The sequence below is a fragment of the Bombyx mori genome, chromosome 9 (genome assembly GCF_030269925.1).
Source record: "Bombyx mori chromosome 9, ASM3026992v2".
NCBI lineage: Eukaryota > Metazoa > Arthropoda > Insecta > Lepidoptera > Bombycidae > Bombyx > Bombyx mori.
The window spans coordinates 5,641,327-5,668,653 of NC_085115.1; the positions used below are offsets into that span (position 1 = coordinate 5,641,327).

Here is a 27,327-nt window from a genome sequence, read left to right on the forward strand (position 1 = left end):
CGATAAAATAAAACAAATTTCTAATTACGAAAATATTTTATTTTTATTTATACATATACATAATGTACAAATTGCGCCATAGCTACAACTAGGCCGAGGTAAACACGTAAATGCTATAAAAACAACACCGATCTAGCCAAGCTAATTACCGCCATATTTTATGTACAGTTTATAACGAATCAGTGTAACAACATTACAAGCAGGCCCTTAAACATACGGGGCGCACGGAACCGCACTCGGAACGCAAAACGCTAACATCAACTACCCACTCGTATTTTTTATAAGATAAATAAATAAATTCGACTTTATAGACACAGAAATAAATGAGCTACTTCGTGAAACCAAAACCAATATTAGTCATTTTCAGTCAATATTAACGAAGCAAAATACCCATCGTGTTTGTGATTTAACATTTCCAGGGCGTGCAATGGAAAGCGTACAACACGGAATTCGCAACACGAGGTCGTTGACCTTGCGCGTTAGCAGATCTTTCGTTACTTAAAATTGTTTACTAATCCTTACTGTGTACAAACAAATTATATTTGAAGACCAAAGTAATCCTTTAAGTGAGTGCTAATGTTTTGTTTTCGAGAGCAGTTCTTTACGCCCCGAATTAGAGACGTGCCTTTGTATCACAGAGGTTACCTTTGCACGTGTACGATGCATTCATTGTCATTATTATTATCAATAATAACCTAATTTGGAAGTAATCGTAATAAAATAATATGAGAAGTAATCATAATATTATGATGATTTCAATATTGTATTATAAAATAGACAGATATAAAAAAAAGTTCAATATTGTTTATAGTACGTTCGCGGAAACAATTATTATAGTAATAGAGACTGTTTGAACTATTTGAATTGTGGATGAGGAAAATTAGGATGCGTGCACGCTGTGACTAAAAATAATAGTCTAAAACCTAATTATCTCTTAAATGCGGTGGATTAGTACATGTATTTTAAATTAAGCTCTAGTTCATTGAATTTTAACCTGTTTAATTGTTATTATATTAATAAGCTAGGTTTAAAGTGTCTTTAATTCTGAATTTGTGTTTATTGTTGTTCTTTATAAACGTCGATAGATGCCGCTTCAAAAAATTTTAAATAGCCGTTACGAAACAATTCTAAGTGAAGCAATTATAATGCATATGAATAGGTGAACGTGATTTTTTGTTTTTGGTAGGAACTAAATTATGGATGTGAAAGACATCCTCAGTTAGGCATTGTTTTAATTTTTCTTTTCTCAATTATTTAGGGACAGCATAGCCTTCCACTGTTGGCTTATCGATTGGAATCGGATGCCGATACAGTGGTTACTCTGTGATTACGTGTGCATGTGGACACACCTTAACATTTTGAGAATATTTGGAGACCGTTCCTTCGTTTTTATAAAATTAAAACAGAAAGAGGCTTATAATGGTGTGTTTCCGCGAACGTAATATAATTATAGAAATCAATTATATTCATTGAAGAAACATTATTCATATTTGTAGCTGTTTTTTTAATAGAATTTTTAACGATTGAGTGAATTTTTTTTATTTATTAATTTAGAAAAAAACGCACGCATAATAGGTTTTAAAAATAAAAATAAGTATTTTCATTGATTCGAAAAACGTGCAAATAACAAGAGCGCTTTTGACATTCACTAGAATTATCTAGAATTAAAATAAAATAAAACAAAAACCTTTCTATTAGGAATGATTGAGGGTGAGCAATCGTTTTTTTCCCAAACAAAGTAAACTCCTCATTTCCTTTTTATCAAATTCGAATATTTACTGGTGAAATATAAGTGTCAAGATTCCATTTAAAATGAAATAATGACAATATTTCGATTTGATCGTTATTGTAATGGATCCATGAAAACAAAGATTACATAAAATTTAACTTGTGGACGAAATCAATTAAAACCACCCGTTTATTCAAAGAGACAAGGGACGTTCGAAGTTGACCCTGCACGATTAATTATAAAAGAGAGCGATATTGATTATCGATTTGACCGACCAATGATTTCATGATTCCATTTTTTTATAAAATGTCGATAACGAATGATTTAAAACGACTAGAAAACGAATATTATTTCTCAGACCAGCGAGAAGCCCTGCGTCTGCTGAATGGCCTGCAGAAGATAATACTTGAGCCTCTCTTTAGTCTTGTAACGCGGGAGATCTAGAAGATTGAAGCAAGTGTGGGCCACCGGGAAGAACCTGTCGTCTGCCACTGGTTGAATTCTTATCTGTAAAACATTAATTTATCTAAAGTGCTGTTATTGTGACGAAATGATCTGTAGAGATCGAAAATTTCGAGAATTTTGATATACCTTCTAAACTCACATTGCGGTCTGTCGGCTTTTGAGTTCACTTAACACAATGGTTAGTCGATCCTAGGCGAATACATCTACCGGGTGAAGTGAAACCAACGAACACCTTATCAAGTAATAACGGACATAACATGTATGCATGTAGCATGTATTTAAAACTGAACGTGAATAGGAATACCAGTTGTTCAACAACCGGTTCCGGCGGAAGTCGGGTGCAGTCCTTCGCGACTATAACATTGAACATTAACATTTAATATTCACTAGACGATGACCGAGCTTTGCTCGGTTTTTTTATTTTTTGGTAAATTGTATTTTTCAGAATTTATATTTAAATACGAATTACATATTGATAAAATGATGAAATATTCCAAGATCGTTTAGGCATTTTTAAGTGAACACGTGAGTTAAAAAGACACAAATAATATAAATAAACAATTCATTTTCTTGGTCGAACCTTAAACCAAACACTCATTGGCTTCGGGTGGCTTAACAACGCCATCTGCTGAAATAGCTAAAGTCTTATTGTGTCTTTAAAGCAGGTAGTTGCTCTCAATTATGAAAAATAGTATTTTTATTCGCCAATAGATGTCGGGAAGAGTCATAAAGTTGATTATTGAAAACACGAATAAAACAATATTTTCTGAAAATAAATCGTAGCTAGATCGATTTATCGCCCCGAAATTCCCTTTAGACTAAATTTTAATAAAGTCGTTGGAGCCGTTTCTGAGATTCAGATTATATTTATACAAGAACTGCTCGCTTAAAGGTATCTTATAAGATAAAATAACATAGAACATTTTTCGGGATTGCGTGTAGTAAAATCGGTTAATAAAACTCAGACTTGTTACTTATCAATAACACAGTAAATTAACAAAACACAATAATGCTGCAAACTTACTTTAATGTCCCTCATTCCTTGTATCGGAACACGATCGCTGCCGGTTAAGAAAAGCAAAAATTTCTTCTTATCTTCAAGCGGCAGCTCGTGGAACGTTTCCCAGAACCATCTAAATGTTTGAAATAATCGTTAATTAGTACAAGTGATGGTGCAAATAGTTTGAAATAATCGTTAATACAAGTGATAATGCAAATTTAAAAGGAAAGGGAAAGGTAAACATGGACCCAATAATATTAAAAATGTTTATGAAATTATTATTTTAATGTACCTTGTAATAATTCAATCGAATAAACAATTTAGCGAGAAGCACAGGTTTGCCTGTTTTTTTATTGCGAGTTCACATAACGTGAGCGACAAGTAATTTTGTTTTTGTTTATTGTACACAAAAATGTCAGAAATACAGACAAAATTTGACCTGTTGCCCAGAGAATACAATTGAAAGTATACTTTATTGATTTACTTATTATTTTAATATTTTACTTACAACATAGAAATTGCTTAAAATATATTTTTGAACTTTACTAAAATATATTTATGCGGTCACATCTAAATGCCGAAGCAGTTGATGTGTGAGGAAATATTTCGTCATACGTATTCACAAAGGAATATAGCCAACAGACGGTAAAAAGATGAAAAGACAATAAAACGTATTTATCATTTATGCTTATCAAATTAACACCTTTATCAGTTTATTTTAGAGTCGAAATTTTCTTGTCTTCCTTCGGCATTATCAATTAATAGTTACCTGATTTGTTGATCAGTTTCAGAGTATCCATTCTTGTATTCACAATTGTTCTGAAACATTTCCCAGTCGTACTCCTCGTTTCCGATGACAACGGACATCAATTCGTGAGATCTAAACAGCTTTATTATTCTACCCCCGCACACCTGAAATTATAGACAAGTGAAACTTCTTATACAATTTAGCTCACGTATCGCTTACTACATTAAATTATTATAATAATACATTTAATGATACAACAACACACCAAATAACTATAGTAGAATTATTTTGTCGCTGCAGTTTGGGTCATAAAAAGTCGGAGCGGTGAAGCGAATATTTCGCTCTCTCTTCCACTCACGAGCCTTATGGACGGGCATAGTGATGCGCATTATTGTTGTCGATAAGCGTTATCGATAGTGTATTTAGTTTTGTCATTTTGTGGGCACTTACACCACATATCGCCGCAGCAAGTTAACGAGAACGGCAGAAATTAACACTTTGTAACCTTTCGGGAATTATTCTTATTTCAGTGAAATTTTTTAACACATTGTTGATAACAACACGTGCAAATATTATTTTGAATAATTTCTGCCGTTTTGATACAAAACAGAGGAGTAGCCATTGTGTCACTAAAGAAATTCAGAGAACAAATGCATAAAAACACATTTCTCTTCGACATAATGTACTATAACTTGCAGGCAACTACAAATTACTCATAACATAACAATGTCTCACCACCCTTCGTATAACACCCCGCCGCCATGTACCTGCTTTTGATGACTCATTTGTTTTTATCGATAACGGCGTTGCGCCCGCACATGCACACCGCCCTAGCCGGGCTATGTTTTATGACCCAAACTGCAGCGACAAAATAATTCTATTATAGGTGTAGTTTCTTTTAATGTTTTTGAATTGAAAATTTCATTAGCTAGGGTGTTGGCGAGTCGGAGACATAATTAAAATACGAAACTAAACACAAAAAATTGTTGTAACTCTGTTCCTTCTTTAGCACCGCTTTGATTTGGTACCGGATGAAACGGAAATGAACTCTAAATGCCACACTAGAAAGAGACAAATATATGCTTTTATAGGATTTAGGGTGCGAAAGAATGAGATAGAATACTTCTGATAGTCTAACTCCTAACGCGCGTAGGCTGCACGGATATTTTATTATTGTATACGTTACGAGGTTAGGAAATACATGGATATCAACTATAACGATGAATTTGAATTGGTCGTGGCCTAAAGGATAATATGCCTGGTGCATTCGTGTCAAGCGATGCACCAGTGTTCGAATCGCGCAGGCAGGTACTAATATCTCTAATGTAATACGAACTTAACGAATGTTTACGATTGACTTTCACGGCGAAAGAATAACATCGTGGAATAAATATCAAACACATCAAATTATTATCTGCGTAATTACTGGCGGTGGGTCTACTTTTGAGTCCATACGGGGAGGTACCACTACTCTACCTATTTCTGCCGTAAAACAGTATAGAAGCAGCCTTTGTACTGTAAAAACTGAGACTTTAGAACTCATATCTCATGGTACGGGGCGGCATTTACGCTGTCGATGTCTATGGCCTTCGTTAAACACTTAGCATCAAGTCCACCGTGAGCTCGTCCAATCTAACCAATAAAAATATCAACATTTTATGTATATAAATATAGGATAAAGCAGATAAAATTTTAAATACATTTTACCTTCTGGAAACCTTGATTGAAAGCTTTAAATTGATTCTCCACAGATTTATTGAGCAAAAAGTCCACGTACAACTCAACGTATTCGGCTTTATTTTCGCGCGTCACAGGTATATTCTCTCCGTCCTCTTTCAGTGGATTCACTTGTATTTGATCAAACACTTCAGTGTTCACGGCGAAACACAGTCCGAACACCTGCAATGGCAATGGATTTCTATAAAGGAAACACCATTTCAAATCGGGACGAACATTTTTAGGTGAATTCGTTTAAAGATCATTATTTCTTCAGTCCATGCAGCTATTAACCAGATACAAGGGTATGGAATAGTTTCTAAATCTCTAGGTTTGTAGCCTTCACCCAATTCCAGACTTAGCCGTTTATTCCCTCACCCTTCTTACTTCTTGGTAGGCCAAGATGTAAGCTCATACTACCTTCTTGTATCCATAGTAAAGCAATCATGCGTTTCAGTTTGAAAGACTGTACCCAATTTTCCCTAAGTGTCAGTAACGACTGTACCCAATTTTCCCTGAAGTGTCCATAACGACTTTACCAAAAAAAATTAGTAGAACACTAATAAATTTTAATGTAAGATAAACGACGCGCAAATGGGTAGAAACAAGTAAGGCCACAAAATATATTAATTTTCTAAAGTTTTGTTTTTAAAGTTTTGTATAAGATCTCGGCCGTTATTAATTTTACACTGTTATTTTTTTTATAAATTATTATAATTGTTAGTTCGGGTAGTGGATTAAAGTAATAAAGAATGAAGATTTGCCAAATTTAGTAAATTAATCTATTAAATAAATAAAAATAACTTGAAATCTATTTAAGAAACTCTTCCGATTACTTTTAACACTCTATTGTGAAACTGCTGATGATATTCGTCATTGTCTTGCCATTGTTGACAATGGATCGGCTCATTCGTCTTGACATTTTGTTTCTCATGTTTACTCTAACCCGACCACTCCAATAGAAACTATAGTTAGTACAGAAGTTGCTTTTTTGTCAGACACCTACTACTACATTAGTTTTACAAAAATAATAAATCGTACATAATCTAGATACCCAAGACATCACTACTATGTCTATGGCCCTAATATGTGTCCTTAGTTATGATATAGCTTTATCTTCTGATGACAATATTTTTTAATTTTCTTATTAGTCAATTACCAATACTACCATTCCTAGTGGGTTGTGCCAAGCAGCTACCCGTTACATCAAACTACAATATGGACACAATGTCGTCTCAATTAAAATTTTCTGTGAGAAAGAGCGAGAAGGATAATCTTGACGTACTTACCTCCTCTACGTCATCGTCTGTATATTCCAATAAACTTTTCAAACTATTGGCTAACGTTGGATACAAATCTGACAAATCGTCCATCATAACAGATTCGCCGAGAATTTTCTTATACAAAACTAACGGGAACGGAACGTATATAATAATCGAATTGTATATGGCAAGTCCGTAAATGGCCCCTGAAATCAGATTTAATGTTGGTACAATTGCGGACGCGGACCTCGGGCGCCGGCTCACGGGCGAGTGTCGCCTTCCAAAACTTACTGTTTATATTAATTATACATTTAATATAGACATAAGCAAAACTAATATGGTCATTTCGGTACCCAGTTTCGTAAAGAGTTAAGGTCGTAAGTGGACATTAATATGAAAATTATTAGATTTTAAAACAAAATTTTGACGACGAACTGGTATAGCGTTTTATTGAAGTGAAACTTCTAATGCGACTTGCAACAAGGTTGCGTTAAACGTTCGACGCTTCTGGGGAGGGGTAATAGAAAGAGACAGAGCGAGAGTGAATGCTTGGCATTCGAACGCATACCCGTAGTATACCTGTTACAGGCCAGCGCGAGCTTCCAATATTTTAATGAAGTATTAAAAAATATACATATTTATTGTTCTATCTATATGTAATTTAAAATATATATAATATAAATATTGAAGATGTCGCATCTCTTATACACAGCATTTCATATTACAAGAACAATCTGCTTTAAGGATGAAAAATGAAGAAAACCACGATGTGTAGTGACACATCGACAAAGAAGTTTCACTTCATTCACGTGCAACAAGTTGCACGCGCACCGTTTTTTTCACTTCATGTTACTTACCAATCACATAATACATGACGTCATCTTCGAATGGATTATTTGAAAACCAAATCATGTTCGTCTCCTCGGATTGCTTGAACATACCGTATACGGGATCAAATATTTCCTTGAGCAGTAGCATGAAGAATTCTTTTTTAACGCCACCGGCATCTTCCGCTTCTTCGCCAATAAACTCGACCTGTGACAATCAAGCCAGTCAGCACCTAATAAACTTAGAATGAAAAATTAAAAGAGAATTCAGAGTAAGCACTATAAAATATGCATAAAAAATTGGTTTGACTTTACGTTGATATATTGTTATGATTACGAGTCTTTCGTGTAGAAGTTTGGTGATAATAACAAAGGGAAGATCTTCCACTGAGTGAGTGATGTTGCTCGCGCCCGGATTTTGGGCAGATTTTTGGGAAAAGTTCCAGTTTCACCAGAATAGACTCAATCAGGAGGGAGAGCCGGATTGTTATTGTTCAGAATTTCTATATATAAAAACTATTCTTGAAAATATCATTAGCGAGATTCAGGCATCTGTCGAATATCTTGTGTTCTACGATGACTATAGTCACAGTGTTCATGAACAATGTTAGCATAGTTATTAGCTGCCTCAGTATTGAAGCACTACTGTAAGGAGCCTCATAAATTAGCGTTTCATTAATGAAATGTCATCACTTATTCGTTTGACTAAATTTAACATTAGCCACCAATGATGTTATAGTAAAAAGAGGTAGATAAGTTACTTGAGTTCGTAAAGTGGCGCCGTAAAACTGAGCTAATTAGCGCACTCAAGTTTAGTCTCGTGAAAGCATTGGTAACGTTGACTGTGTTTTTTGTTCCGCGAAATTTCTCTAAAATGCCGTCCTGTGTTATGCGACACTGTAGAAACTATACAAGTAAGACTCCCAAAAGTCTAGGGATGATATGTCATGCGTAAGTATTAATTTTAAATTGATTTGCTTTTATATTGTTTAAGAAATCCAAATATTTTGGATTTCTTAAACAATTTAAATTTATCTTTTTCAATTTAAATTAATCCAAAATATTTGGATTTCTTAAACAATTTAAATTTATTAAAAAAGGCTCTAGTGCGACGGCATATACTCCGGTCACCGAGTGTAAGAAAGATGTCTGTCAAGATTAAAAAGAGTAAAGTAACAGAAAGGACATTTCCATGATATTGCCTACACATTAGCTCACAACAACCGAGAAATGAATTAACAAATTTGATTTTATTTTTAAAGGTTTCCGGCAAATGAATTAAGGTGTAACCAATGGATAAATATTGTACGTAGACAAAGACATGAAGAGGATTGGCGGCCAAATAATAATGAACTAAATGAAAATAAAAAAATAAAATTATTTGTCCATTGCTGTTTTATTTCTTAAAAGAATAGCAGGAGCTCATTTTAAATATATCAATTCTACTTACTAAACCGTAGGCATCAAACAATTTTATGTTCATTCTATGACATTTTAATTGTTAATCTATGAAGTAAGTCGTGACATCGCAACGACACTGCGTAATATATATCCGTCTTGTTTACGGTCTTGCTAGTTAGCATGCTATCTTTTTCACACATTACAACCTTGTCAAGTTAACTCTGCTCACGTGGCTATATGATTTTATCATCAACTAATTGTCGATTTAATTCGTCCGCATAATATCGTATAGTTTAGTGTGTTTATAAATATATATAGGTACATACGCCACGGACAAGCTTGACTTCGTATTAGTACTAATATAACGAATCTACCTCTTTTTACTATAACATCATTGTTAGCCACACTATAAGTAATTCTGTTGAAAACAGACAAACGACGACACGTCCGAAGAGAAGTTTCAGTTTTCAAAACTTACTCTGAGCGGTTTCTTCAGTTGTGAAGTGTCATGGTTGCTTATCTGCAGCATGGTGTCCCTGACGATATGGTTCCTCGAGACGGTCAGGTTGAGGAACTGATCCCTCTGATACTCGTAGGTCGGATCCATGAAGAGCCTCGTGAAGATTTGCGTGGTGGCCCTGCTTATGGCGATCTGCATTTGTAGCTGCTGATCGATCTTCAGCAGCAACGACTTGCATTGGACGTCGAACAGGAAAGCGTAATTGCACATGTGCGTCTGGGTAGACTAAACATTATTTTAAATAAATTATATAATATTTTCCTTCATTTAACTATTTATTAATACGAATTTGGATTATAATTTTGTTTTTTTTAAAGCGTTTTTATTTGGGGGCTTTCATCTAAATTTTCCCTTGGTCCCATGGTATCATTTTTTATTATAATTATTTGTGACCATTAGTGTGGTTTATTCAGTGTGTAGCACAAATACAGACTCCGTATTGTGATGCATACAACATTCATGTTTTGATATTTAGGGAGTGACACATGACCGTCTCTGCGTCTCTATCTCAATAATATTAAAGTTAAACGATAATAAACAAAGAATCACTTACAGTTTGGTCCGACAACCAGTTAATATAATCAGAAGCGATGTCAACGTGATCACACAAGTCCTCTATGTAGAAACATTCAGCCGGTATTTTAGGTAGCTTCGGGTTCGTGAAGTTGATCTTGTTCAGCGACGACAACGTGTTCAATATCTGTACGGTGCTGTGTTTGAATTGCACTTTCTGTAAATATATCGCACGCTACTTAATACTCTCTTTTCTAATAATATATATTGAATAATTCTCGGCAGTAATTGTATTTTGATTGTTTATGACCTAATTATATCGCACATACGGTGCTATGACATCACTAATGCAAATTATGTAATTTTTCAGGAGAAGCGTTAAAAATTAAACATCTTAAAAAATGAATTTTCACGAACTCAGTTCAGTTTTAACAAGAATCGCATAAGTGAAATTATAGCTCTGTATGTGCGATATGTTATTAAATTTGTATTTAGTTTTATATGTAATTCACCCCACGGTTTGTATTTGATTTATATACATATAAATTGTGGGGTTTGTTTTTATTGGTCTTGTAGGTGGACGAGCATACGGCCCACCTGATGGTGAGTGGTTACCGTCGCCCATGGACTTCAGCAATAGCTGGGGCAGAGCCAAGCCACTGTCTACCGTTAAGCACTCACCACAAGCTTCGTTTGGTGTATTTGAGTTAGTATCTAGTTTGACATACTTTGAATGTCTCACAGTTACCTCCTTACGGAACAATCATGCGTTCCTACACGACATCATTGATTCAATGTGGGGAAAAAATGAATACAAAAAAATACCACTTCGCTTTTACCTTAGTCGATCTAACTACAGGCTGCATAAGTTCGTACACAACGACGCTTTTGAATATATCTACGAGCATCTCAAAGTACTCCGTCGTCTGCGCCTCCCACCATAAGTTGACTATTTTTTGAGGATGAGTAGACAAGTTGTTGAAGGCTTCAGCAAAGGGACCCTAAAAAAATATTAAAATACAATCATGTGTCATCGTTATACAAATGTATACAATTGATTTTATTTAAGAAACAAAAAATATCTGTGTCGTCAGCACACGCTTTAGGTTCCAGAGTGACATTTATATTCATTGATGTCAAAATTGATTTGAAGTTACATGTGTGTGTAGATTTATCTCGTTCTGCGAATCTAGCAAAACCTTCGAGGCTACTATAATAGTAGGATTTTTTTTACTAAAGGTAGATTTATTTATATTTCTAAATGGTTATGGACTAAATAATAAAGACGACCGGTACGCTCTTATCGAGCGACGCGACAAGGCCGGGGTTCGAATCCAGTACGCATATACAAATTTATAGATATTATTGTTACAATTATTATTTGTAGACGAATATAAATATATATATATATATATATTTAAGCATTGGAAATTATTATAATTAGTACTGAAAATATTTATCTTACCTGTAGCTGGGTATGGCGTCTGGGATTTCTCATCTCGTGATATAGCGGTAATATTAGAAACATTCTTAGAGCTTCAGCATCCGGTGGAGAGGGCTTCATTTTCTTAATTATATTATCCGTTAAGTGACTGAATATCTGAAAAACAGATTATAGTTTTGTCAGACGGTGCCTAATGTTTAATCCGTGGCCTGATAGGTAAGACGCTCGAATAATATACTTTACGACTAATACGCAGCTTATATTTGCGTATTTACTGGCAGTGGAGCATGTTGTGATTCCGCACTAATCCTGCTCATTTTTGATGCGAAGCGGTTATCCATTAAGCTGGCTAATAAAAGGAGTATGGACTATACAAAGAAAGCGAACATAGCTATGTAACAGTTTTCGTTTGGCTATGGTAAGACCCTCAGCATTGAGGATTATCGACGCAAGGAGTGAGATTGGAAGTCTTTCCTTTAATCGATTCTCAGATCTTTCTTAGGGCACGTTCACATGACAAGCGCTTAACGCGCGTTATCACACACATTTTATTCGGGCCGTACACATGCTAACGCGCGGTTTAATAAACGTTGAACGTCTATGTTACCGTTCAGTTGAGCGCGCGATTAGACGCGACGCGGATAGACACATTTAGGGTTCATCACTTCATCGTTTATGAGAGCCAGTAAGTCATCAAATGACTTGATGGACATTTTTAAGTAGTTAAAAAATTTGATCCGAATTGCTTCAATTTAGGATACAAAATTATGTACTGGCTTTCAGTCGTCAGCCTGTGTGACAACATTGAGTGAACCCAATATCTTCGTCTTCTGTAGCGTCGTTTTTATTTTTATTTTTTATTATTGCTTAGAAGGGTGGACGAGCTCACAGCCCACCTGGTGTTAAGTGGTTACTGGAGCCCATAGACACCTACAACGTAAATGCGCCACCCACCTTGAGATATAAGTTCTAAGGTCTCAAGTATAGTTACTGTAGTCGTTTCGGCTGTAGGTATAAAATCACCGTTAAAACTGTTTCTACGTCCATCTTTGACAAATGTAAGAACTCTACTAATCTTGGCGGCCGCGGCAATTCGACTCGACGCTTGACAAGCGCGTGTCATGTGAACAAAAATTTAGCGTGTGTTCATCGAGCGTTGAACGCTTGTAATTTGTACGTGGCCTTAGTAAGCTTATCTGACAAGTTCTTAATACATAATTTTTTTAATGTGTAATTCAGAATGAGAAGAGACCCACTCACTAGTTCCTTGATGGACGTGTTTTCGAATCGGCTGATCAACGAGAACGCCTCCTCGGCTTTGCTAAGGTCGACGCCCGGCATTTTGGTGTTGCAACAGTAGTGTCCGTTGCTCGGCAGCAGGAAGGACGCGTTCACACACGCCAGCGAACCGAACACCGTCTCTAAGTACGCCATTAAATCCTGTAATAAGCGTGAGTTGTACGCGTTTTAGAGTGAATACTTCTTTAGCGTCGTCCGATTTGAAATTCTATGAAATTTGAAGGAGACTATAAAAAAGGCAAACGTATATACAACACCTATAGGGGTTGTCCTGCGAAAAAATGAAGTAGGTTTTACTTAGGTTTTTGTGTTATAGGTAGGTACATCTGTGAAATAGTAACATAGCAATATCATTGCTAAAGTGATTGTTCGTTATGACATTTAATATAAGACTTACATCGGATCGAACTATTAACTATCATAAATTTATAACTAGTGCTATATAAGACTGTATGCCTCTGAAAAATAGCCTCCAACAGCTTTTTGAGGCAAATAACAAGTACATTATTTTTAGTCATAAGTCCATGTAACAATAGTTAGTAGGTATTGCCTACAAAATTGCATGATTGAAGTAGCAGTGGGCAAGACACATTGCTGGTAGAACAGTGTGCTTAATGCGAGGTTTTTAACGTTCTCAATAGCGTAAAAGTTAACTCAAATATGTATGCAGTTGGAACAGCGCCCCTGGCGGCAAACGTAGGCAAACTACAAATACATACAAATTTGAGTATTAAAAACTCGCACTAAGCACACATATGACCGCTTAGGCTTAAAAGCTATTGAGTGACGACCGCGACTTTACTATAGGGGGTTATTAATCAGCCAATTTTTTTATAGTTCAAGTACCTGATTAACGAAATCTTTATCTTTGAAGACTTGACACGCGGCTAGCTTCGGTAGAGTGAGCGTGAGTATTTGCTTCCTGTGGTCCGGAGTGCGGTAGTCGACCGGCCCGGACTTGTCGCCTTTCAATACCACGAAGCTGTGGTCACCTCCCGCGAACACTTTAATCGGACCCTTGAAGATTTCAGGTGAAAACTGCGAATTAATTACGTGTTGAATCGATCACTTTTATTTCGATGTTGCCAGTCACAAAATGTTAACTTTATTTTGATGCACCTCAACCATCTGATAAAAGAGGGTCTTTGTGTTTTACACACTATATTAATATGATTTTAATAGTGTTATTTTTTTTAAATTAGTTATTTATTTAGTTAATTAAAATGTTTAGTATATTAATGTGAATAATACAAAACTCGGATAGTAGTATAATAATTAACTAAGCAGCGAAACCAAAGTCACCAAACTTCGGTGAGAATTAGTTTCTATTTGGGAACAGTTACGTGCTTCAGCAAAATTATCGATAGCCATTTTTTTGTGAATATATAAAAGCTGAGGTTACGACCTACCTGTGATGATTTTTTTCCTCTCACAATTATAAACATCAGACTATGAATCATGCTAAGAATATTTATTAGTGTATAGTGCAAATGCGAAAAATTGTGATAATTTCAGTTTCAAATAATCGATTTAAACTATCACAACACAAGCGGAAGGAGCGGGTGCCTTGACTGAATGGGTGCTATGAAATGGTTATCATGTTTGTACGATACTGTATAGAATCTACAGTGAGACTGCGTGAAGCACGACCTAATTCCAACAGAAGAACTCTATTTAGAACTGCTACACTGAGCATCACTCGAAAGAACAGTTTCAACTGCGCAAGGCCACTAAAACTTAAGTCACGGAACTTTTACATTTGAAACACTGGCCCCGTTGTAAATATGACACATTTATATTATTTTCGTATACGCAAGACCAAAAGTTAAGTTAAAACTAAGACAAATAAATGCTATATAGGTTAACACTACTAAAAGCGACTATATAGTTGGGGTAAAATAAAGAGAAAAAGGTGTATTATGACATATGGCTCATTTTTATAGTTTATAATAATATAATTGACTCAACATTTTGTTTAGAAGTGCCCACGTTGCCCGAACGACCGAATGTCGATGAACCCTCCACCTTTGCTTTCTTCTTTGGCTAAAGGAGGATAGTTCTCGGTTAGTTTCATTCCAAAACAATAAATTTAACAATACGGGATAATTTGAAGAGTGCACAACAAAACATATTATAGATAATTTATCTGTAAGCAACAAAACAAAAAATATATACATACGTATCAACTTATAAACGTGCTTAAAACATTTTCACTGAAGCAATGTTGAGTCAGAAATTTCGACAAACCAATTTCATGAGCTAAAAGCTAAATTCGCTGGTCCAAGCAACAATATGTGTGACAAAAACTATGGAAGCTACAATACGTTAATAACTAGAGGAAATGCGTAATAAAAGTTATGATCGTAAATTAATCACCTTATTCTGATCCATGGGTTCGGTCTATAATGAAAACATTATTTATAGTGATTTATTTGACATTGGTATTAAACGGAATGTGAAGAAGCCTTTTCTAAAGCTGCTGACTTAAGACGAACAGAAGATATACTCAACATTTTATCAACGATATTATCATAATATTTAGTGTCCCCCGCAATATCATAGGTAGTAGAAGCCAATTTAAATTCCGTGTGTCTTTTGGGCCCTTAGATAATGTTAAATTTTGCTATCGTTTAGATAGGCAAACCAACCCACGACCTATCTGTTAAGAAATCTATAATGTGTTCTCAAGCTTTATAGTTGCATTAAGTACCTACGTCGTACATGATGCTAAATTGTTAAGGAATCCATAACATCACTATTTCAATGCCGGCGGCTTGACACATGAAGTCGAAGTCTCTATTGTATTATCACCTAGCAAACCAGGACATATCGCTTCTTCGCGGTAGAAATCAAAGACGAAATCACATTGTCTATGCCACACAATCAGAAACTTTTTTAACGCTAGCAGAATTGTAACATTGTTTAGGGCCCATAGTTTTGAACCATATTACATTTCGTGCAAAGCAAAACCTATTAGTAAACAAATTCTAAGAGCTTTACTTTTTTAGTGTCATTAAGTCAGGTATAACCATTTTTATCGTATAGACCAGCGATTTCCAAAAGGGTCGACATCGACCGATAACTTGATCAAGCGCCAAGTCATTCTATTAGTAATGATTTTGTATTGATGAGAAAAAAATAATGTGTAAGAGAGTTTAAGTTAGAGAGTAAGAGTTTTTAAGTTATTTATATAATTTGTCTACGGGGTTCTGAGGTATCAGTTTATTATTTTGGAAAATGGGTCTCTTCCCCAAAATAGTTTGGGAATCCCTGGTCTAGACAATTTGAAATTGTTACCGAGAAAGGCTTCAATGCACCCTGTTTTAAAACATTACATTACAATACTTCCGTATGCGCCAGTGGTATACAGATGTACCTTTTGCTCTCTTAGAACACTGACGATAGCTATCGTTTCTATTTTGTGTTTTTAGAGCAAGGGAAATATTGTTTAACTTCCGCTTTTGTTTTATGATTAAATTTATTATAATCAAACATTCGTGTTTCTTCTCAATTTTTTTTTTGCAGAACTATATTCACATTGCTAAGCGTTTCACACCAAAGGCTTCAAGCGGCTCGGTATTTAATTCATAAAGACCCAGAAAAACAAAAAACAAAATATTTTTTGCGACAAACCCAAAAGTGACCGAGACTTACCTCTCGATTTATCGCAATAACATGAAACAGCGTAATAAAATCGCGTGCGGAATTTACTTTTGGCAGAACGGATTTAAAAAAATCCAAAATATAAATATTTATTTATTTATTTATTTCAGGTGATATACGAGTAACTAAAAAGGCATTTCATTTAATACCAAAAGCAAGCGGAACATTTATTGATTCGCCTTGCGAAAAATGTATCGAAGTTCAAACTCATTGATGAAACCTGTACGGTTAAGGCTTATTAATTCTCGACTTACCGGAGATTCGTCGTTGGGTGTGAACGGTACAGGTGTCGGGACCAGCGCGAACGCCATGTGCGGACAGCCAAGTTGACCTCGCGCTCCGTAACCGCAAGCCAGGATTCGCTCGCCGACGCGACACAGCAAGTGCCGTCGTCCGCACGCTATCTGCGTCACTGTACTGCCCATCAGCTCGACAATCTGTTTTTATTTATTTATTTATAACTTTACTAGCTGACCCGGCAGACTTCGTAGTGCCTCAATCAATAAATAAAATACCTAAGCTTTTGCATAAAATAAACTTAAAACAAACAAAAGGAATCCGCCCGACGGGGGACACATCAAAGGAAAAACAAAATTGTTATTTTTATTTAATTCCGAGCATTTACATAGTTATCTACCTTTTAAACCTTCTCTGGACTTCCACAAATAATTCAAGACCAAAATTAGCCAAATCGGTCGGGCCGTTCTCGAGTTTTAGCGAGACTAACGAACAGCAATTCATTTATGTTTTTTATATTTATTTATATTAATTTTTATATTTATTTTATTTATATTTTTTATATATAGATATAAAATATACTAGAAAGTATAAAGGCGGACTTAATACCATAGGCATTCTCTGACAGTCTACCTTAGAGGGCTGCAGAGATGAACCTTGGTAGGTATAGTGTGATAGTGATATTACTTAAACATATTGAGTAAATATAACACACATAATATTTATAGATACAAATACTCGTACTTAAATAAATACCTATATATAAATATATACATATAAAAATATATACATATAAAAATATATATAAATAAATATTATCAATTAGATGACTCTGCCAACTCTCTGAGAAACAGTTCTCGAAACCTTTTTAACGTTTTTATTGTTTGTATAAACCATTTTACATCTTTTGTTCATATAATATGGCCATTTCATTTTATTTTTTACATAAGTGTAGGTCTTGTAAAAAAATATATACCGAAAATTTAAATAGTACCTTTCTTGGAACAAGCTCATCTCTAGTCGTACCATGTCCAGTCTGCCCGTATTCACCAGTTCCACATGTGAACACACCACCGTCCAATGTCAAGAAAACAGTGAAATCTTCACCACACGCTATGTGACATACCTACAATATTTATTTAAAAATCTTTTTATTAATTTATACCTGAAACTCATTAACAACATACATTTGTTACATAGTAGTATTACTTAACATACCTTCACATTTCTCAATGTTTTTAGGTGAGTGGGATAGCATTTGTTTTCAACGTCTTGAAGACCAAGTTGTCCATGAGTGTTTTTACCCCATCCAAAAACCGCACCTGATCTATGAGACAAATAGATATATCACCATACTATAGTTCTTTTGGGTTTAGTTTATCTTCTTGGAATTATTAGCTAATTATTATTTTTGTATTACTTAGGTACATCTCCTATCTGGCTACCGAGCCAATCAATGTTATATCATGTGAGTCAAGGTGGGCTCAAACACAAAGGGTCATAGTCTTGATTGTTTTGAATAATGGCTGTCCCACATTTTCAAATAGATTTGAGAGTTGAAAAGCAGCTAGTGTAACCGAAACAAATTTTAGTTGTAAATGTGAATATTATATAATTTTTTTCAGCCACGGAAGTCTAGTACTGGAAGCAGACCTGTGCTAAGGTTCACCATAATATTTAGTCCTGCGTATTCCCACGACTTTTAGCAGGTCGTCATTCCACATCGTGGGAGGCCTACCAACGCTACGCTTTCCAGTACGCGATCGGAACACGGGAACTTTTCGGCACTAGCGACCATCTATTGTATGAGCAATGTGCCCTGCCCATTGCTACTTCAATCTTGCAATCCTTTGGGTTATGTCAGTTAACGTGGCTCTTCTGCGAATCTCCTCATTCCTGATTCGATTTCGCAGAGAAACTACGAGCACAGCCCTCTCAATTATTATTACTCTTTGAGTGATTTTGAGCTTCCTGATAAAGCCTATTGTCAGCGACCACGGTTCACTGGCAACACACATTGGTCATAGAATTTCGTCTTGAGCCACTACGGTATTTGGATTGAGAAGATTTTTCTCAATCGAATCCGAGGCTTTTTCGTAATCCACAGACGGTAAGCAACGCGGCAGGTTTTATTAGCATTTCTAGTTATTTGTAAAACTTGCCGGAGCATATGGATGGATGTGTCTATGGTAATGTAGCCCTTTCGAAATCCGTCTAGTTCAGGTGGCTGAAAGTCGTCAACCTTACGCACGAACTGTTCGTAATGATTCTCGAGAACAACTAATATACATAGCTGAGAAGTGAGATAAGTATAGTTAAGATAGCTATAGTTAACATCAACATCCCGGTCGGCGGTGTATCGCGTTTCGACCCGGCAGGCTGGTTCTGGCCCAATGGGGTATCTCGGGACACCAGCGGCATCGCCCGGGCGGCCTGGTAGGGTTGCCGTACCGCGGAGACCGGCGTCCTTGGTCGTTGACTATCACCTCGACGACACGTCAGTCGGGTGTCCTCGGGGTGGCGCCGCGTGTCTGGTTATAGTGTTGACCGCGGGAACCACCTTACTCTGACCGGGTTCTGACATCGGACGGAAATCGGACGTCGGGTGTAAGACTGCAGGAGTCGTTTAGTGTGGTAGGGCCCTAAAATTCTATGGGCCTGCGGTCTGCTCCCAACGTCTGCAGATCATCAAGTCCTACATATTCCACCCCACCTAACATTATATATGTCAAATATAATAAATATCACAATTCAGACATATAAGTACAATCGATTCTACAGACAAAAAATATTTTATCTAACCACATGAATAGTGATTTGAAACCAATGTTGGTTCTAAAATATTATAAAATAAATAAATTATTCTAAACGCAACTGGGTTGTAATACATTTAATATTCTAAATGTTAAATTAGTAGAAGAGTTGAGTTAAAAATAAGATATAAGAAAAAAAGTAAGAGTGGATGACTTTTTTTTACACAAATTGATTTCCGATTATGATTACACAATGCAGAGATGCCGATTTGAAATGCTTAGTAATTATATAAAAGTGTATTGTAACCCATCTTTCTAACAAGTGTAATTCGGGCTTCTTGTATAAAATAATGCAAAAATTAATTAATTAATTCACTAGTCTTACTTTGATAGCACAAATGTATGGTTATTGCCACATGCTATTAAGGCAATAGGTACACCAATTAATGATGAAATGTGTTGAGGTGACATTTCCTTGTTTGATATAGTTCCTAAACCACATTGTCCATAACTATTTGCACCCCATGAGTAGAGATCACCACCTAAAAATATTCAAAAATTAAACCAGATATTTAGCTATCCCAATTTTTTAAATTATATATTACTGTGAAATATATTTTTGACTTTACAAAGGTCAAATAAGTTAAATACAAAGAAACATAAATCTATTTAATACTTACTGTTTGTTAATGCCACAGAATGATAGGCTCCACAAGCTACTTGTATTACATTTTTGGTTGCTAACCCTTTGACAAATTTAGGTTTGTCCTGAGCATGAGCGCCAAGGTTATTGCCAAGTTGCCCCATACTGTCAGAGCCCCAACTGAAAGGCTGCCCCCATTCATCTATAGCTAAAGAATGTTGAAGGCCACATGCTATTGTCGATATTGTGCAGTCTTTAAATGTTTCCACTAAAGCTAAAAATGTTTAAAATATCAAACAACAACTATCCACAAATTCGAAACAACATTTTCAGTATGTAAATAAGATTATTTTGCGTGTACACAAGATGTTCTCAAATACACAGACAATTGGAATGACAAAAGATTTTTATGATTAATTCTATGCTCTAAAGATTATATAGATTGGCCACCACCTGATATCCTAATTATGAAGATTAGAATGTATATTTCGCAGTATTGCTGTTGCAGCTTTATTCCTCAATTTTGATATTTCATACTTTATGTTTGGTAAAAAATTACAAAACAAAAGGATCACACTAGTTGCATGATGAAAATAGTTAACAAAATTTAACTAAGAAATATATAGAGAGACCTCATAATAATATATGAATTTTAACTCTTAATTTTACTACTTATTTTTTTATTATTTAATTACTTAATTTTACTTAATTTAACTCTTAATTTTAACAAACTCAAAGTATAATTCAATTATAATGCCTATATTTATCTTATTTCCCTAAATTAAAATGAAACTACAATTAGTTAAATATTAACATTTTTAGTATGTACAAAAAGATGCAGGCATAAGGCAGCATGACGATCCCATGTATCTTTAATGATTATTTTGAAATTAGTAATTTTAAATTTAAAAAGCCTGTTTACAATATGGTGGCAGCATCTGCTGAATTGCAGTCTTTTCTGGTGAAGTATTTAGAATATTAGGATTCATAAAATTGAAGCCGGTGAACAAGTCTTAGTATTTTAAATAATGTTTAAAGTTGAAAAATTTAAAAAAATTCAATATTTTTTTTTTAAGCAAAATAGCATTATTTTTAATGTTACCTGGATTCTTTCCATTGTCAGATTCAGTTTGACGTCCTAACTGACCCACATCATTATTTCCACATGAATATAAATGACCACTGTTTGAGAGGTATAAGCTATGGAATTCGCCAGCTGCTACTGCTTGTATGTGATCACTTTCTTTCCATTTTGATAATGTGGGCTTGATAACCTGATGCAAAATTGTATTAATCAAGTTGTTAGTATGTTCACTAAGCTAAGCAATTAAAATATTATAGGATTTTTTTCCATCAATGGATTTCTGAGACAACCTGAGGGTTTCATTTAGGGTTTGAATACATAACACCTACTATAATTTAAAATGAATACAATGCCTTACATTTTTAACCAATTTTTATAAACATGAAATAATTTAGATAACAGATTACAAAGAGCAACAACAGATTTTATACAAATGTACTATTTATAGCCATTTCATGTATAATAGCCATTAAACGGTAAACATAACAAAAGCCTACACAGTATTATTTGTAATCAAAACATTTGATAGCAACAATTAGAGATGCGGTTCAAATTATCATCCCGTAAGTTGTTCGAATAAACAATTCATTTACTTTACTAGTAACAATAACTACTAACCAAATCAGTTATTTGTGAACCGTCGATGCACAGTTCATGATGAGTTGCATTGCCCCAACAAAACATTTTCTTGTAATTTTGCAATTTTTTTCAATAGCTTGAATTAGCTTGTTATAACCTATACTTTGTCATTCAGTCTGAAGGAATGGAGGTAAATTTATATATTTATAGTTCACCTCAGAATTCTATACTTAAAATTTCATTTTTGAGATTGCAAAAGGCAGTAGGAATACATTTTTAAAAATCGAGAACAATCTTTCAACGTCGTCTTCATCAGCCTGGGAAATTGTCATCAAAATGAAATAGTCATTTGTCAATTTCGTCAAGTGTCACTTAGTTTTTTTTCATGTTAGAAAAAGCCAAGAAGTAATATAAAACAATTTTTTTGAAACAAAGACTGAAATTATGTCGGCTAAGCAAAGGGCCAGAAAGTTCTTGAGTGGCGACCGCGTACTGGAAGATGTAGCGTTGGTAGGCCTCCCACAAGATGGGCCGATGATCTATTGAGGTTCGCGGGGATCCACTGGATACAGGCAGCGCAGGACCGGTCTTTGTGGCGAGGCTTGGGGGAGGCCTATGTCCAGCAGTGGACTGATAAGATGAAGAAGAAGATGCAAAAAGTGTTTTTTTTTTGTTTTATTGCTTAGATGGGTGGACGAGCACACAGCCCACCTGGTGCTAATTGGTTATTGGAGCCCATATACATTTACAACGTAAATGCGCCACCCACCTTCTCACAATGTCTCACAAATTTCTCCTCCTTTTTAATTCGTCAATAGAACATTGAAGAGAAAAAGAGTTTTTAATTATTTCCCAGACATCATCAACAGCCATGCTGTTTTTATGGGATTTCTCTTGATGAAGATACGCTACACAGTAGACGTCACGAACTATGAAAATGGCATATAGTATACGTCCGTTACCTTCGCAATCGTCGGCGCAACTGGGCAAGCGAATGTGTGGGAGACTACGCGAAGGTTCGAGGTTCGCGCGCTTTGATGTCTGTTAAAAAACCGACACCGCTTGGAAAACCACGAATGCAGCGAAAACTTTGCATAATCATTTGCAAATGTCGTCCTACACTTGTGGGTTTGCGTATTCGTGCGCATGTGAGTGACCGGTGTTAGAAACTCTTTAGGACTCGACAATCCATGTCTTGCGATTTTATTTCATTTCCCACATTTTTACACCTCTATTAGACGCTTAAATTTAAAAACGCTGTTTTTGAATTCAGAAATTAACGATTCAAATAACTTGATTTCTCCTATTTCCACCAAAAACTATCTAATTAACAGGATATTAAAAGTCGAGACCATAGATTATTAAACCAGATTATCATTTTGACTACAATTTTATTCGCGAAGCTTTGTTAGACTGTGCCATAGAGTAAAGTTTTGAAGGGGAAGACAGGGGCTGGGGGACGGAGGGTTTAGAGGCTAGAAGAGAGGGGTCAGGGGACGTTGCTCATACTCCGCCATATTTGTTATTGTGCTGGATTGGGACTTATTTAGATCAGTTGATTAATAAATAGGAAGAAACATTTGTGATGTATTTTATTTATGTTCTTCGTTTCTGTGAAGCTCTTAAATCTGTAACATAAAAGTTTTAGTTAATATAAAGTTATGTTCATTTAGTGATTAAAGATACCCCTTGTGGTAATTCGCTGAACTGAGCGAAGTAAAATTGGGAAGAAACTAAAAGAAAACCTTATTAAAAGTGGCGGGGGCATCGAATAGTAATGGGAAAGGGGGACGACAAGCAGCCCCGGTGGACGTGGGATCGCCCCTGCTTGATTGGGAAGAAGGTGATCACTTCAGTTTCGAAGACTCTGAACGTTTCGAAGAAGATTCTCTTTGCAGCTGGAGTTCAGAACCTGAAAGCTTGTGTAATAACTGGCGTGGGTGGCGGCGACCAAACTTACAGAACTCATTTGGAGCTCGCTCTACAAAAAAGACCGTTCAAGGTAACTGAATACAGCTGATCCTTTGTTTCGATCTATCGACAGATTATAAATTTAGTGTATTGTACCTTTATCTGCTAAAGATTTTGCGTTATTGCTAACACTTACATTATTTAATCTGAAAAAAACCTTAATGTTATTGTGTCATGGTCACATTTTGACTGAAAGTTGATTATAGGTAGTTAGTTATAATGCTTTGTGTGTAGTGAGAACAGGTGCTCGAAGTCATTTACCTTTGACTGGGCAACAGTTAATAATACCTGTGGCTACAAATCCCTTCCTCTAGACTCATGCTTTGTTTTCCATTCTTTTTGAATATATATTTCTTAGAAAGTTTTGATTTGTCTGGTTGACTTTCACAACTTTCACTGCTACTCTTAATGAAGATTGATTTACGGAAATTGTTTGGTTTTCCTCTTTTTTTATTCTTTCTTTGGAATTTGTAATCCTTGAACTAACATAATTCACTTTATACTAAATGAAATGAAACACAAGACTAATATCTATTATCATTATAAGTATAATAGGACTAAATAGTATTAATTAATATAAAATAGTATTAAATTACTATTTTCTCACTTGAAGAATAAATAGTAGTTTTTATAAGGGCACGCTTTCTGCTCTTATAAAAAATAATAATAATCTAATGGAAAATCAAATTTGCCTCATGTTACACAATTTTTTTTAACCTTCTTTTGTATTAACACATTTGTATATATAATTAAGTAGGATTTAAATTGTATATATAACAGTCAAAGAGTAGTATATAGAAAGTGGGTGGTAGTTACAGCAGCATGCTGACAAGCCTTGTTTTTTTATTATTTAAAGCTTTAGGTAATTTTTCTAGTTGTAACAACTAAGTGGTAGTTACCACAAAGCTACAATAGAAAATTCATGGTATGAAAAAAGATTAAATTAAGTTAAAACTGAGCTTGACACTATTGCACTTTAGGTATACAATACTGTATGCTCAATACTGGAAACTATGCTGTGACTGTCACTAATCATAAGATAAATATTTTTTGAAAATGCTTACAAGTCTCTTATTGTTTGTTGATAGTACATAGAGAAACACTCGCTACAGTACCTACATTACATTGCAATAAGGGTTTAAATAGAATGTTATAATATGATACATAATCGATCTATTTAAATTGGTACTAATCTGTAAATAGATAACTTGGGGATTTTTTTTATCAAAAAGTACAAAAGGCTTTGTAAAAATGAAAATTCTATGTGTACTAAACTATGTGTACTTATTTTGTTGTCATCCAATTGTTTTTTAACTTGGATCCTGGAGTACTTATATTTTTTTTTCAAATAATACATACTTAATGTGCTTTTTTTAAATAAAGTGAAATCCAGAATTATATAAGGCTTGCCATGATTAACAGGTTTGCTATCCTCTATATTTCTGCTTCAGTTTATTTACAATGCAGTACATGTAATACAATATAATTAAGATTTCAAGCGGGCCCAAGTGAATATTCAATAAAAACATGGTCATGAATTTTCTTATCTTAGTTCTTATTTCATGTTACATGATCTATCCTAATATAAGATACTGTTTGCCTTATAATAAACTAGCTGATACTAGCGGCTTCACCTGCATGATCAAAGAACAATGTCAGTGTATTTCCTTGGGAGAAAAAACATTTCTTTTGGCTCAGTGGTAATATAAATATAGCCTACATCACTATCTTGACCTAATAGTAGCACGTTAAAAAATCCTGTATAGTTTTTGCTTCATTTTGATGTGAAATAATTACAAACACATTTTCACGTTTATAATATTAGTATTCCATACTAATGTTATGAATCTTTGAATAAGAGCTTAGTAGAATTAATGTAGTAAAATTCAAAACTAATTACAAAAATAACTACATTTAAAATATCTACAAAAAGTAGTATAATATATTTGTTTCAGCAGAAAAGACAGTATCTACATTAAGCGAGCTGGCGGCCAAGTGTGTTGCTTGTCATATACCTTTTGAGTTAGTAGAAAATGTTTACCCACCCGTACCAGAACAATTACAACTTCAAATTGCATTCTGGAGCTTCCCAGACAGTGAAGATGACATTAGACTTTACTCTTGTTTGGCAAATGGATCAGCAGATGAATTCCAGAGAGGAGAGCATCTATTCAGAGATAGAGCTGTTAAAGATGTTTTACAAATTGGTAAACAATATATTAATCTATTACTTTTTTAATGTTTACACTATAAAATACAAAATGGCTATGTGATTAAAAAAATTGATTTTCCATAATTTATTAATGACTAGCTGACTCGGCAGACTTCGTAGTGCCTCAATCGATAAATAAAAGACAAATTTTTGTATAAAATAAACTTAAAACAAACAAAAGCAATCTGTCTGACGGGGGACGAATTTTGTTTTCAAAGTGAAAACAAAATCGTTATTTTTATTTCATTCCGAGCATTTTCATATTTATCTACCTTTGAAACCTTCTCTGGACTTCCACAAATAACTCAAGACCAAAATTAGCCAAATCAGTCCAGCCGTTCTCGAGTTTTAGTGAGACTAACGAACAGCAATTCATTTTGATATATATAGATTTTTATCATAAAGTAGTTCTTCTGCTACTGAGTTCAAATCTACTGATATTGACTATGCAACTAATTTTTTTATATTTGCAGGTTTTCATTTATCTGCCACAGTTGTACTTACTATGCCTCGTGCCCAATTTAATGTCGCAGTAACGTTTGACAGACAGAGAATTTCATCATGTAACTGTACTTGTTCATCTACAGCACACTGGTGTTCACATATTGTAGCTGTATGTCTGTACAGAATTCATTTGGTAGGTATTTTTGTTATTAAATCATGATAAATAAAAAAAATATTAGAACCAGAAAATATACCTATTTAGTTTTTTTTGTGTTGTGTACGATGTACTATATTTTGTATATAGATATGTTCAATGAATTAGTAAAGTTGAACAGCAAATTTATGTTTGAGGAATAAAATTTTAATCTAATCTAAAATTGTAATTTTGAAAGGGCCAAAACTGGAAATTTCAATGAAACATTATTTACTAATTTTAAAATACTTTTCAATAGCCTACACAAGTATGTCTTCGTGCACCTGTATCTGAATCATTACAAAGGTTAAGAAGAGACCAACTGCAAAAATTTGCACAGTATCTTATATCGGAACTACCTAGACAAATACTTCCGACGGCACAGCGTATTCTGGATGAATTACTGTCTGCCCAACCAAATCAGATAAACACGACTTGCGGGGCGCCAGATCCGACCGCTGGAGCATCAGCCTACGAATACACATCCTGGTTCTTAGATGAAAAGACCTTGCATAACAATATCAATAAAATATTAGTGAAGTTTTGTGTTCCAGCTCCTATTGTTTTCAGGTATGTTTACTTGTGTGTGTATAAAAATTTATGTAATTTTTAGTCACTGATGAA

General features: G+C 34.7%; 2 protein-coding genes and 1 long non-coding RNA gene across 9 annotated transcripts in view; 2 read left to right on the forward strand and 1 right to left on the reverse strand.

Moving 5' to 3' along the window:
- Positions 1 to 17: 17 nt before the first annotated feature.
- LOC101735782 (probable E3 ubiquitin-protein ligase HERC4) lies at positions 18 to 22,226 on the reverse strand. Of its 7 annotated transcripts, none has more exons than XM_038012716.2 (21): positions 21,923 to 22,226; positions 21,323 to 21,494; positions 20,258 to 20,494; positions 19,963 to 20,119; positions 18,043 to 18,151; positions 17,819 to 17,950; positions 16,842 to 17,024; positions 15,301 to 15,324; positions 14,893 to 14,967; positions 13,771 to 13,962; positions 12,886 to 13,065; positions 11,647 to 11,781; positions 11,021 to 11,182; positions 10,222 to 10,398; positions 9,627 to 9,893; positions 7,778 to 7,955; positions 6,948 to 7,126; positions 5,650 to 5,841; positions 3,964 to 4,106; positions 3,219 to 3,327; positions 18 to 2,236 (listed from the first exon to the last, which is right to left on the reverse strand). In XM_038012716.2, the coding sequence occupies exons 1-21, from the start codon at positions 21,986 to 21,988 to the stop codon at positions 2,084 to 2,086; spliced, it is 3,222 nt and encodes a 1,073-aa protein (XP_037868644.1). In that variant the 5' UTR covers positions 21,989 to 22,226; the 3' UTR covers positions 18 to 2,083. The 7 variants fall into 7 exon arrangements, with proteins under 7 accessions (XP_037868644.1, XP_037868645.1, XP_037868648.1 ...); XM_038012717.2 differs by having other exon boundaries at positions 13,771 to 13,941; positions 21,923 to 22,210; XM_038012720.2 differs by lacking the exon at positions 15,301 to 15,324 and having other exon boundaries at positions 13,771 to 13,941.
- Positions 8,420 to 9,133, forward strand: LOC105841487 (uncharacterized). Its single transcript, XR_001139594.4, has 2 exons — positions 8,420 to 8,698; positions 9,010 to 9,133. It is a non-coding gene; the product is annotated as an uncharacterized LOC105841487 (long non-coding RNA).
- Positions 22,227 to 23,620: 1,394 nt separating the features above from the next.
- LOC101735640 (zinc finger SWIM domain-containing protein 8 homolog) overlaps positions 23,621 to 27,327 on the forward strand; it is a gene marked incomplete at its 5' end in the record, with an annotated part of 29,007 nt that continues 25,300 nt past the window's right edge. Inside the window, 4 exons of the mRNA XM_021347352.3 lie at positions 23,621 to 23,885; positions 25,810 to 26,061; positions 26,540 to 26,703; positions 26,963 to 27,273. Coding sequence (XP_021203027.3) covers positions 23,621 to 23,885; positions 25,810 to 26,061; positions 26,540 to 26,703; positions 26,963 to 27,273 — 992 coding nt within the window. The remainder of the gene's footprint in view (positions 23,886 to 25,809; positions 26,062 to 26,539; positions 26,704 to 26,962; positions 27,274 to 27,327) is intronic.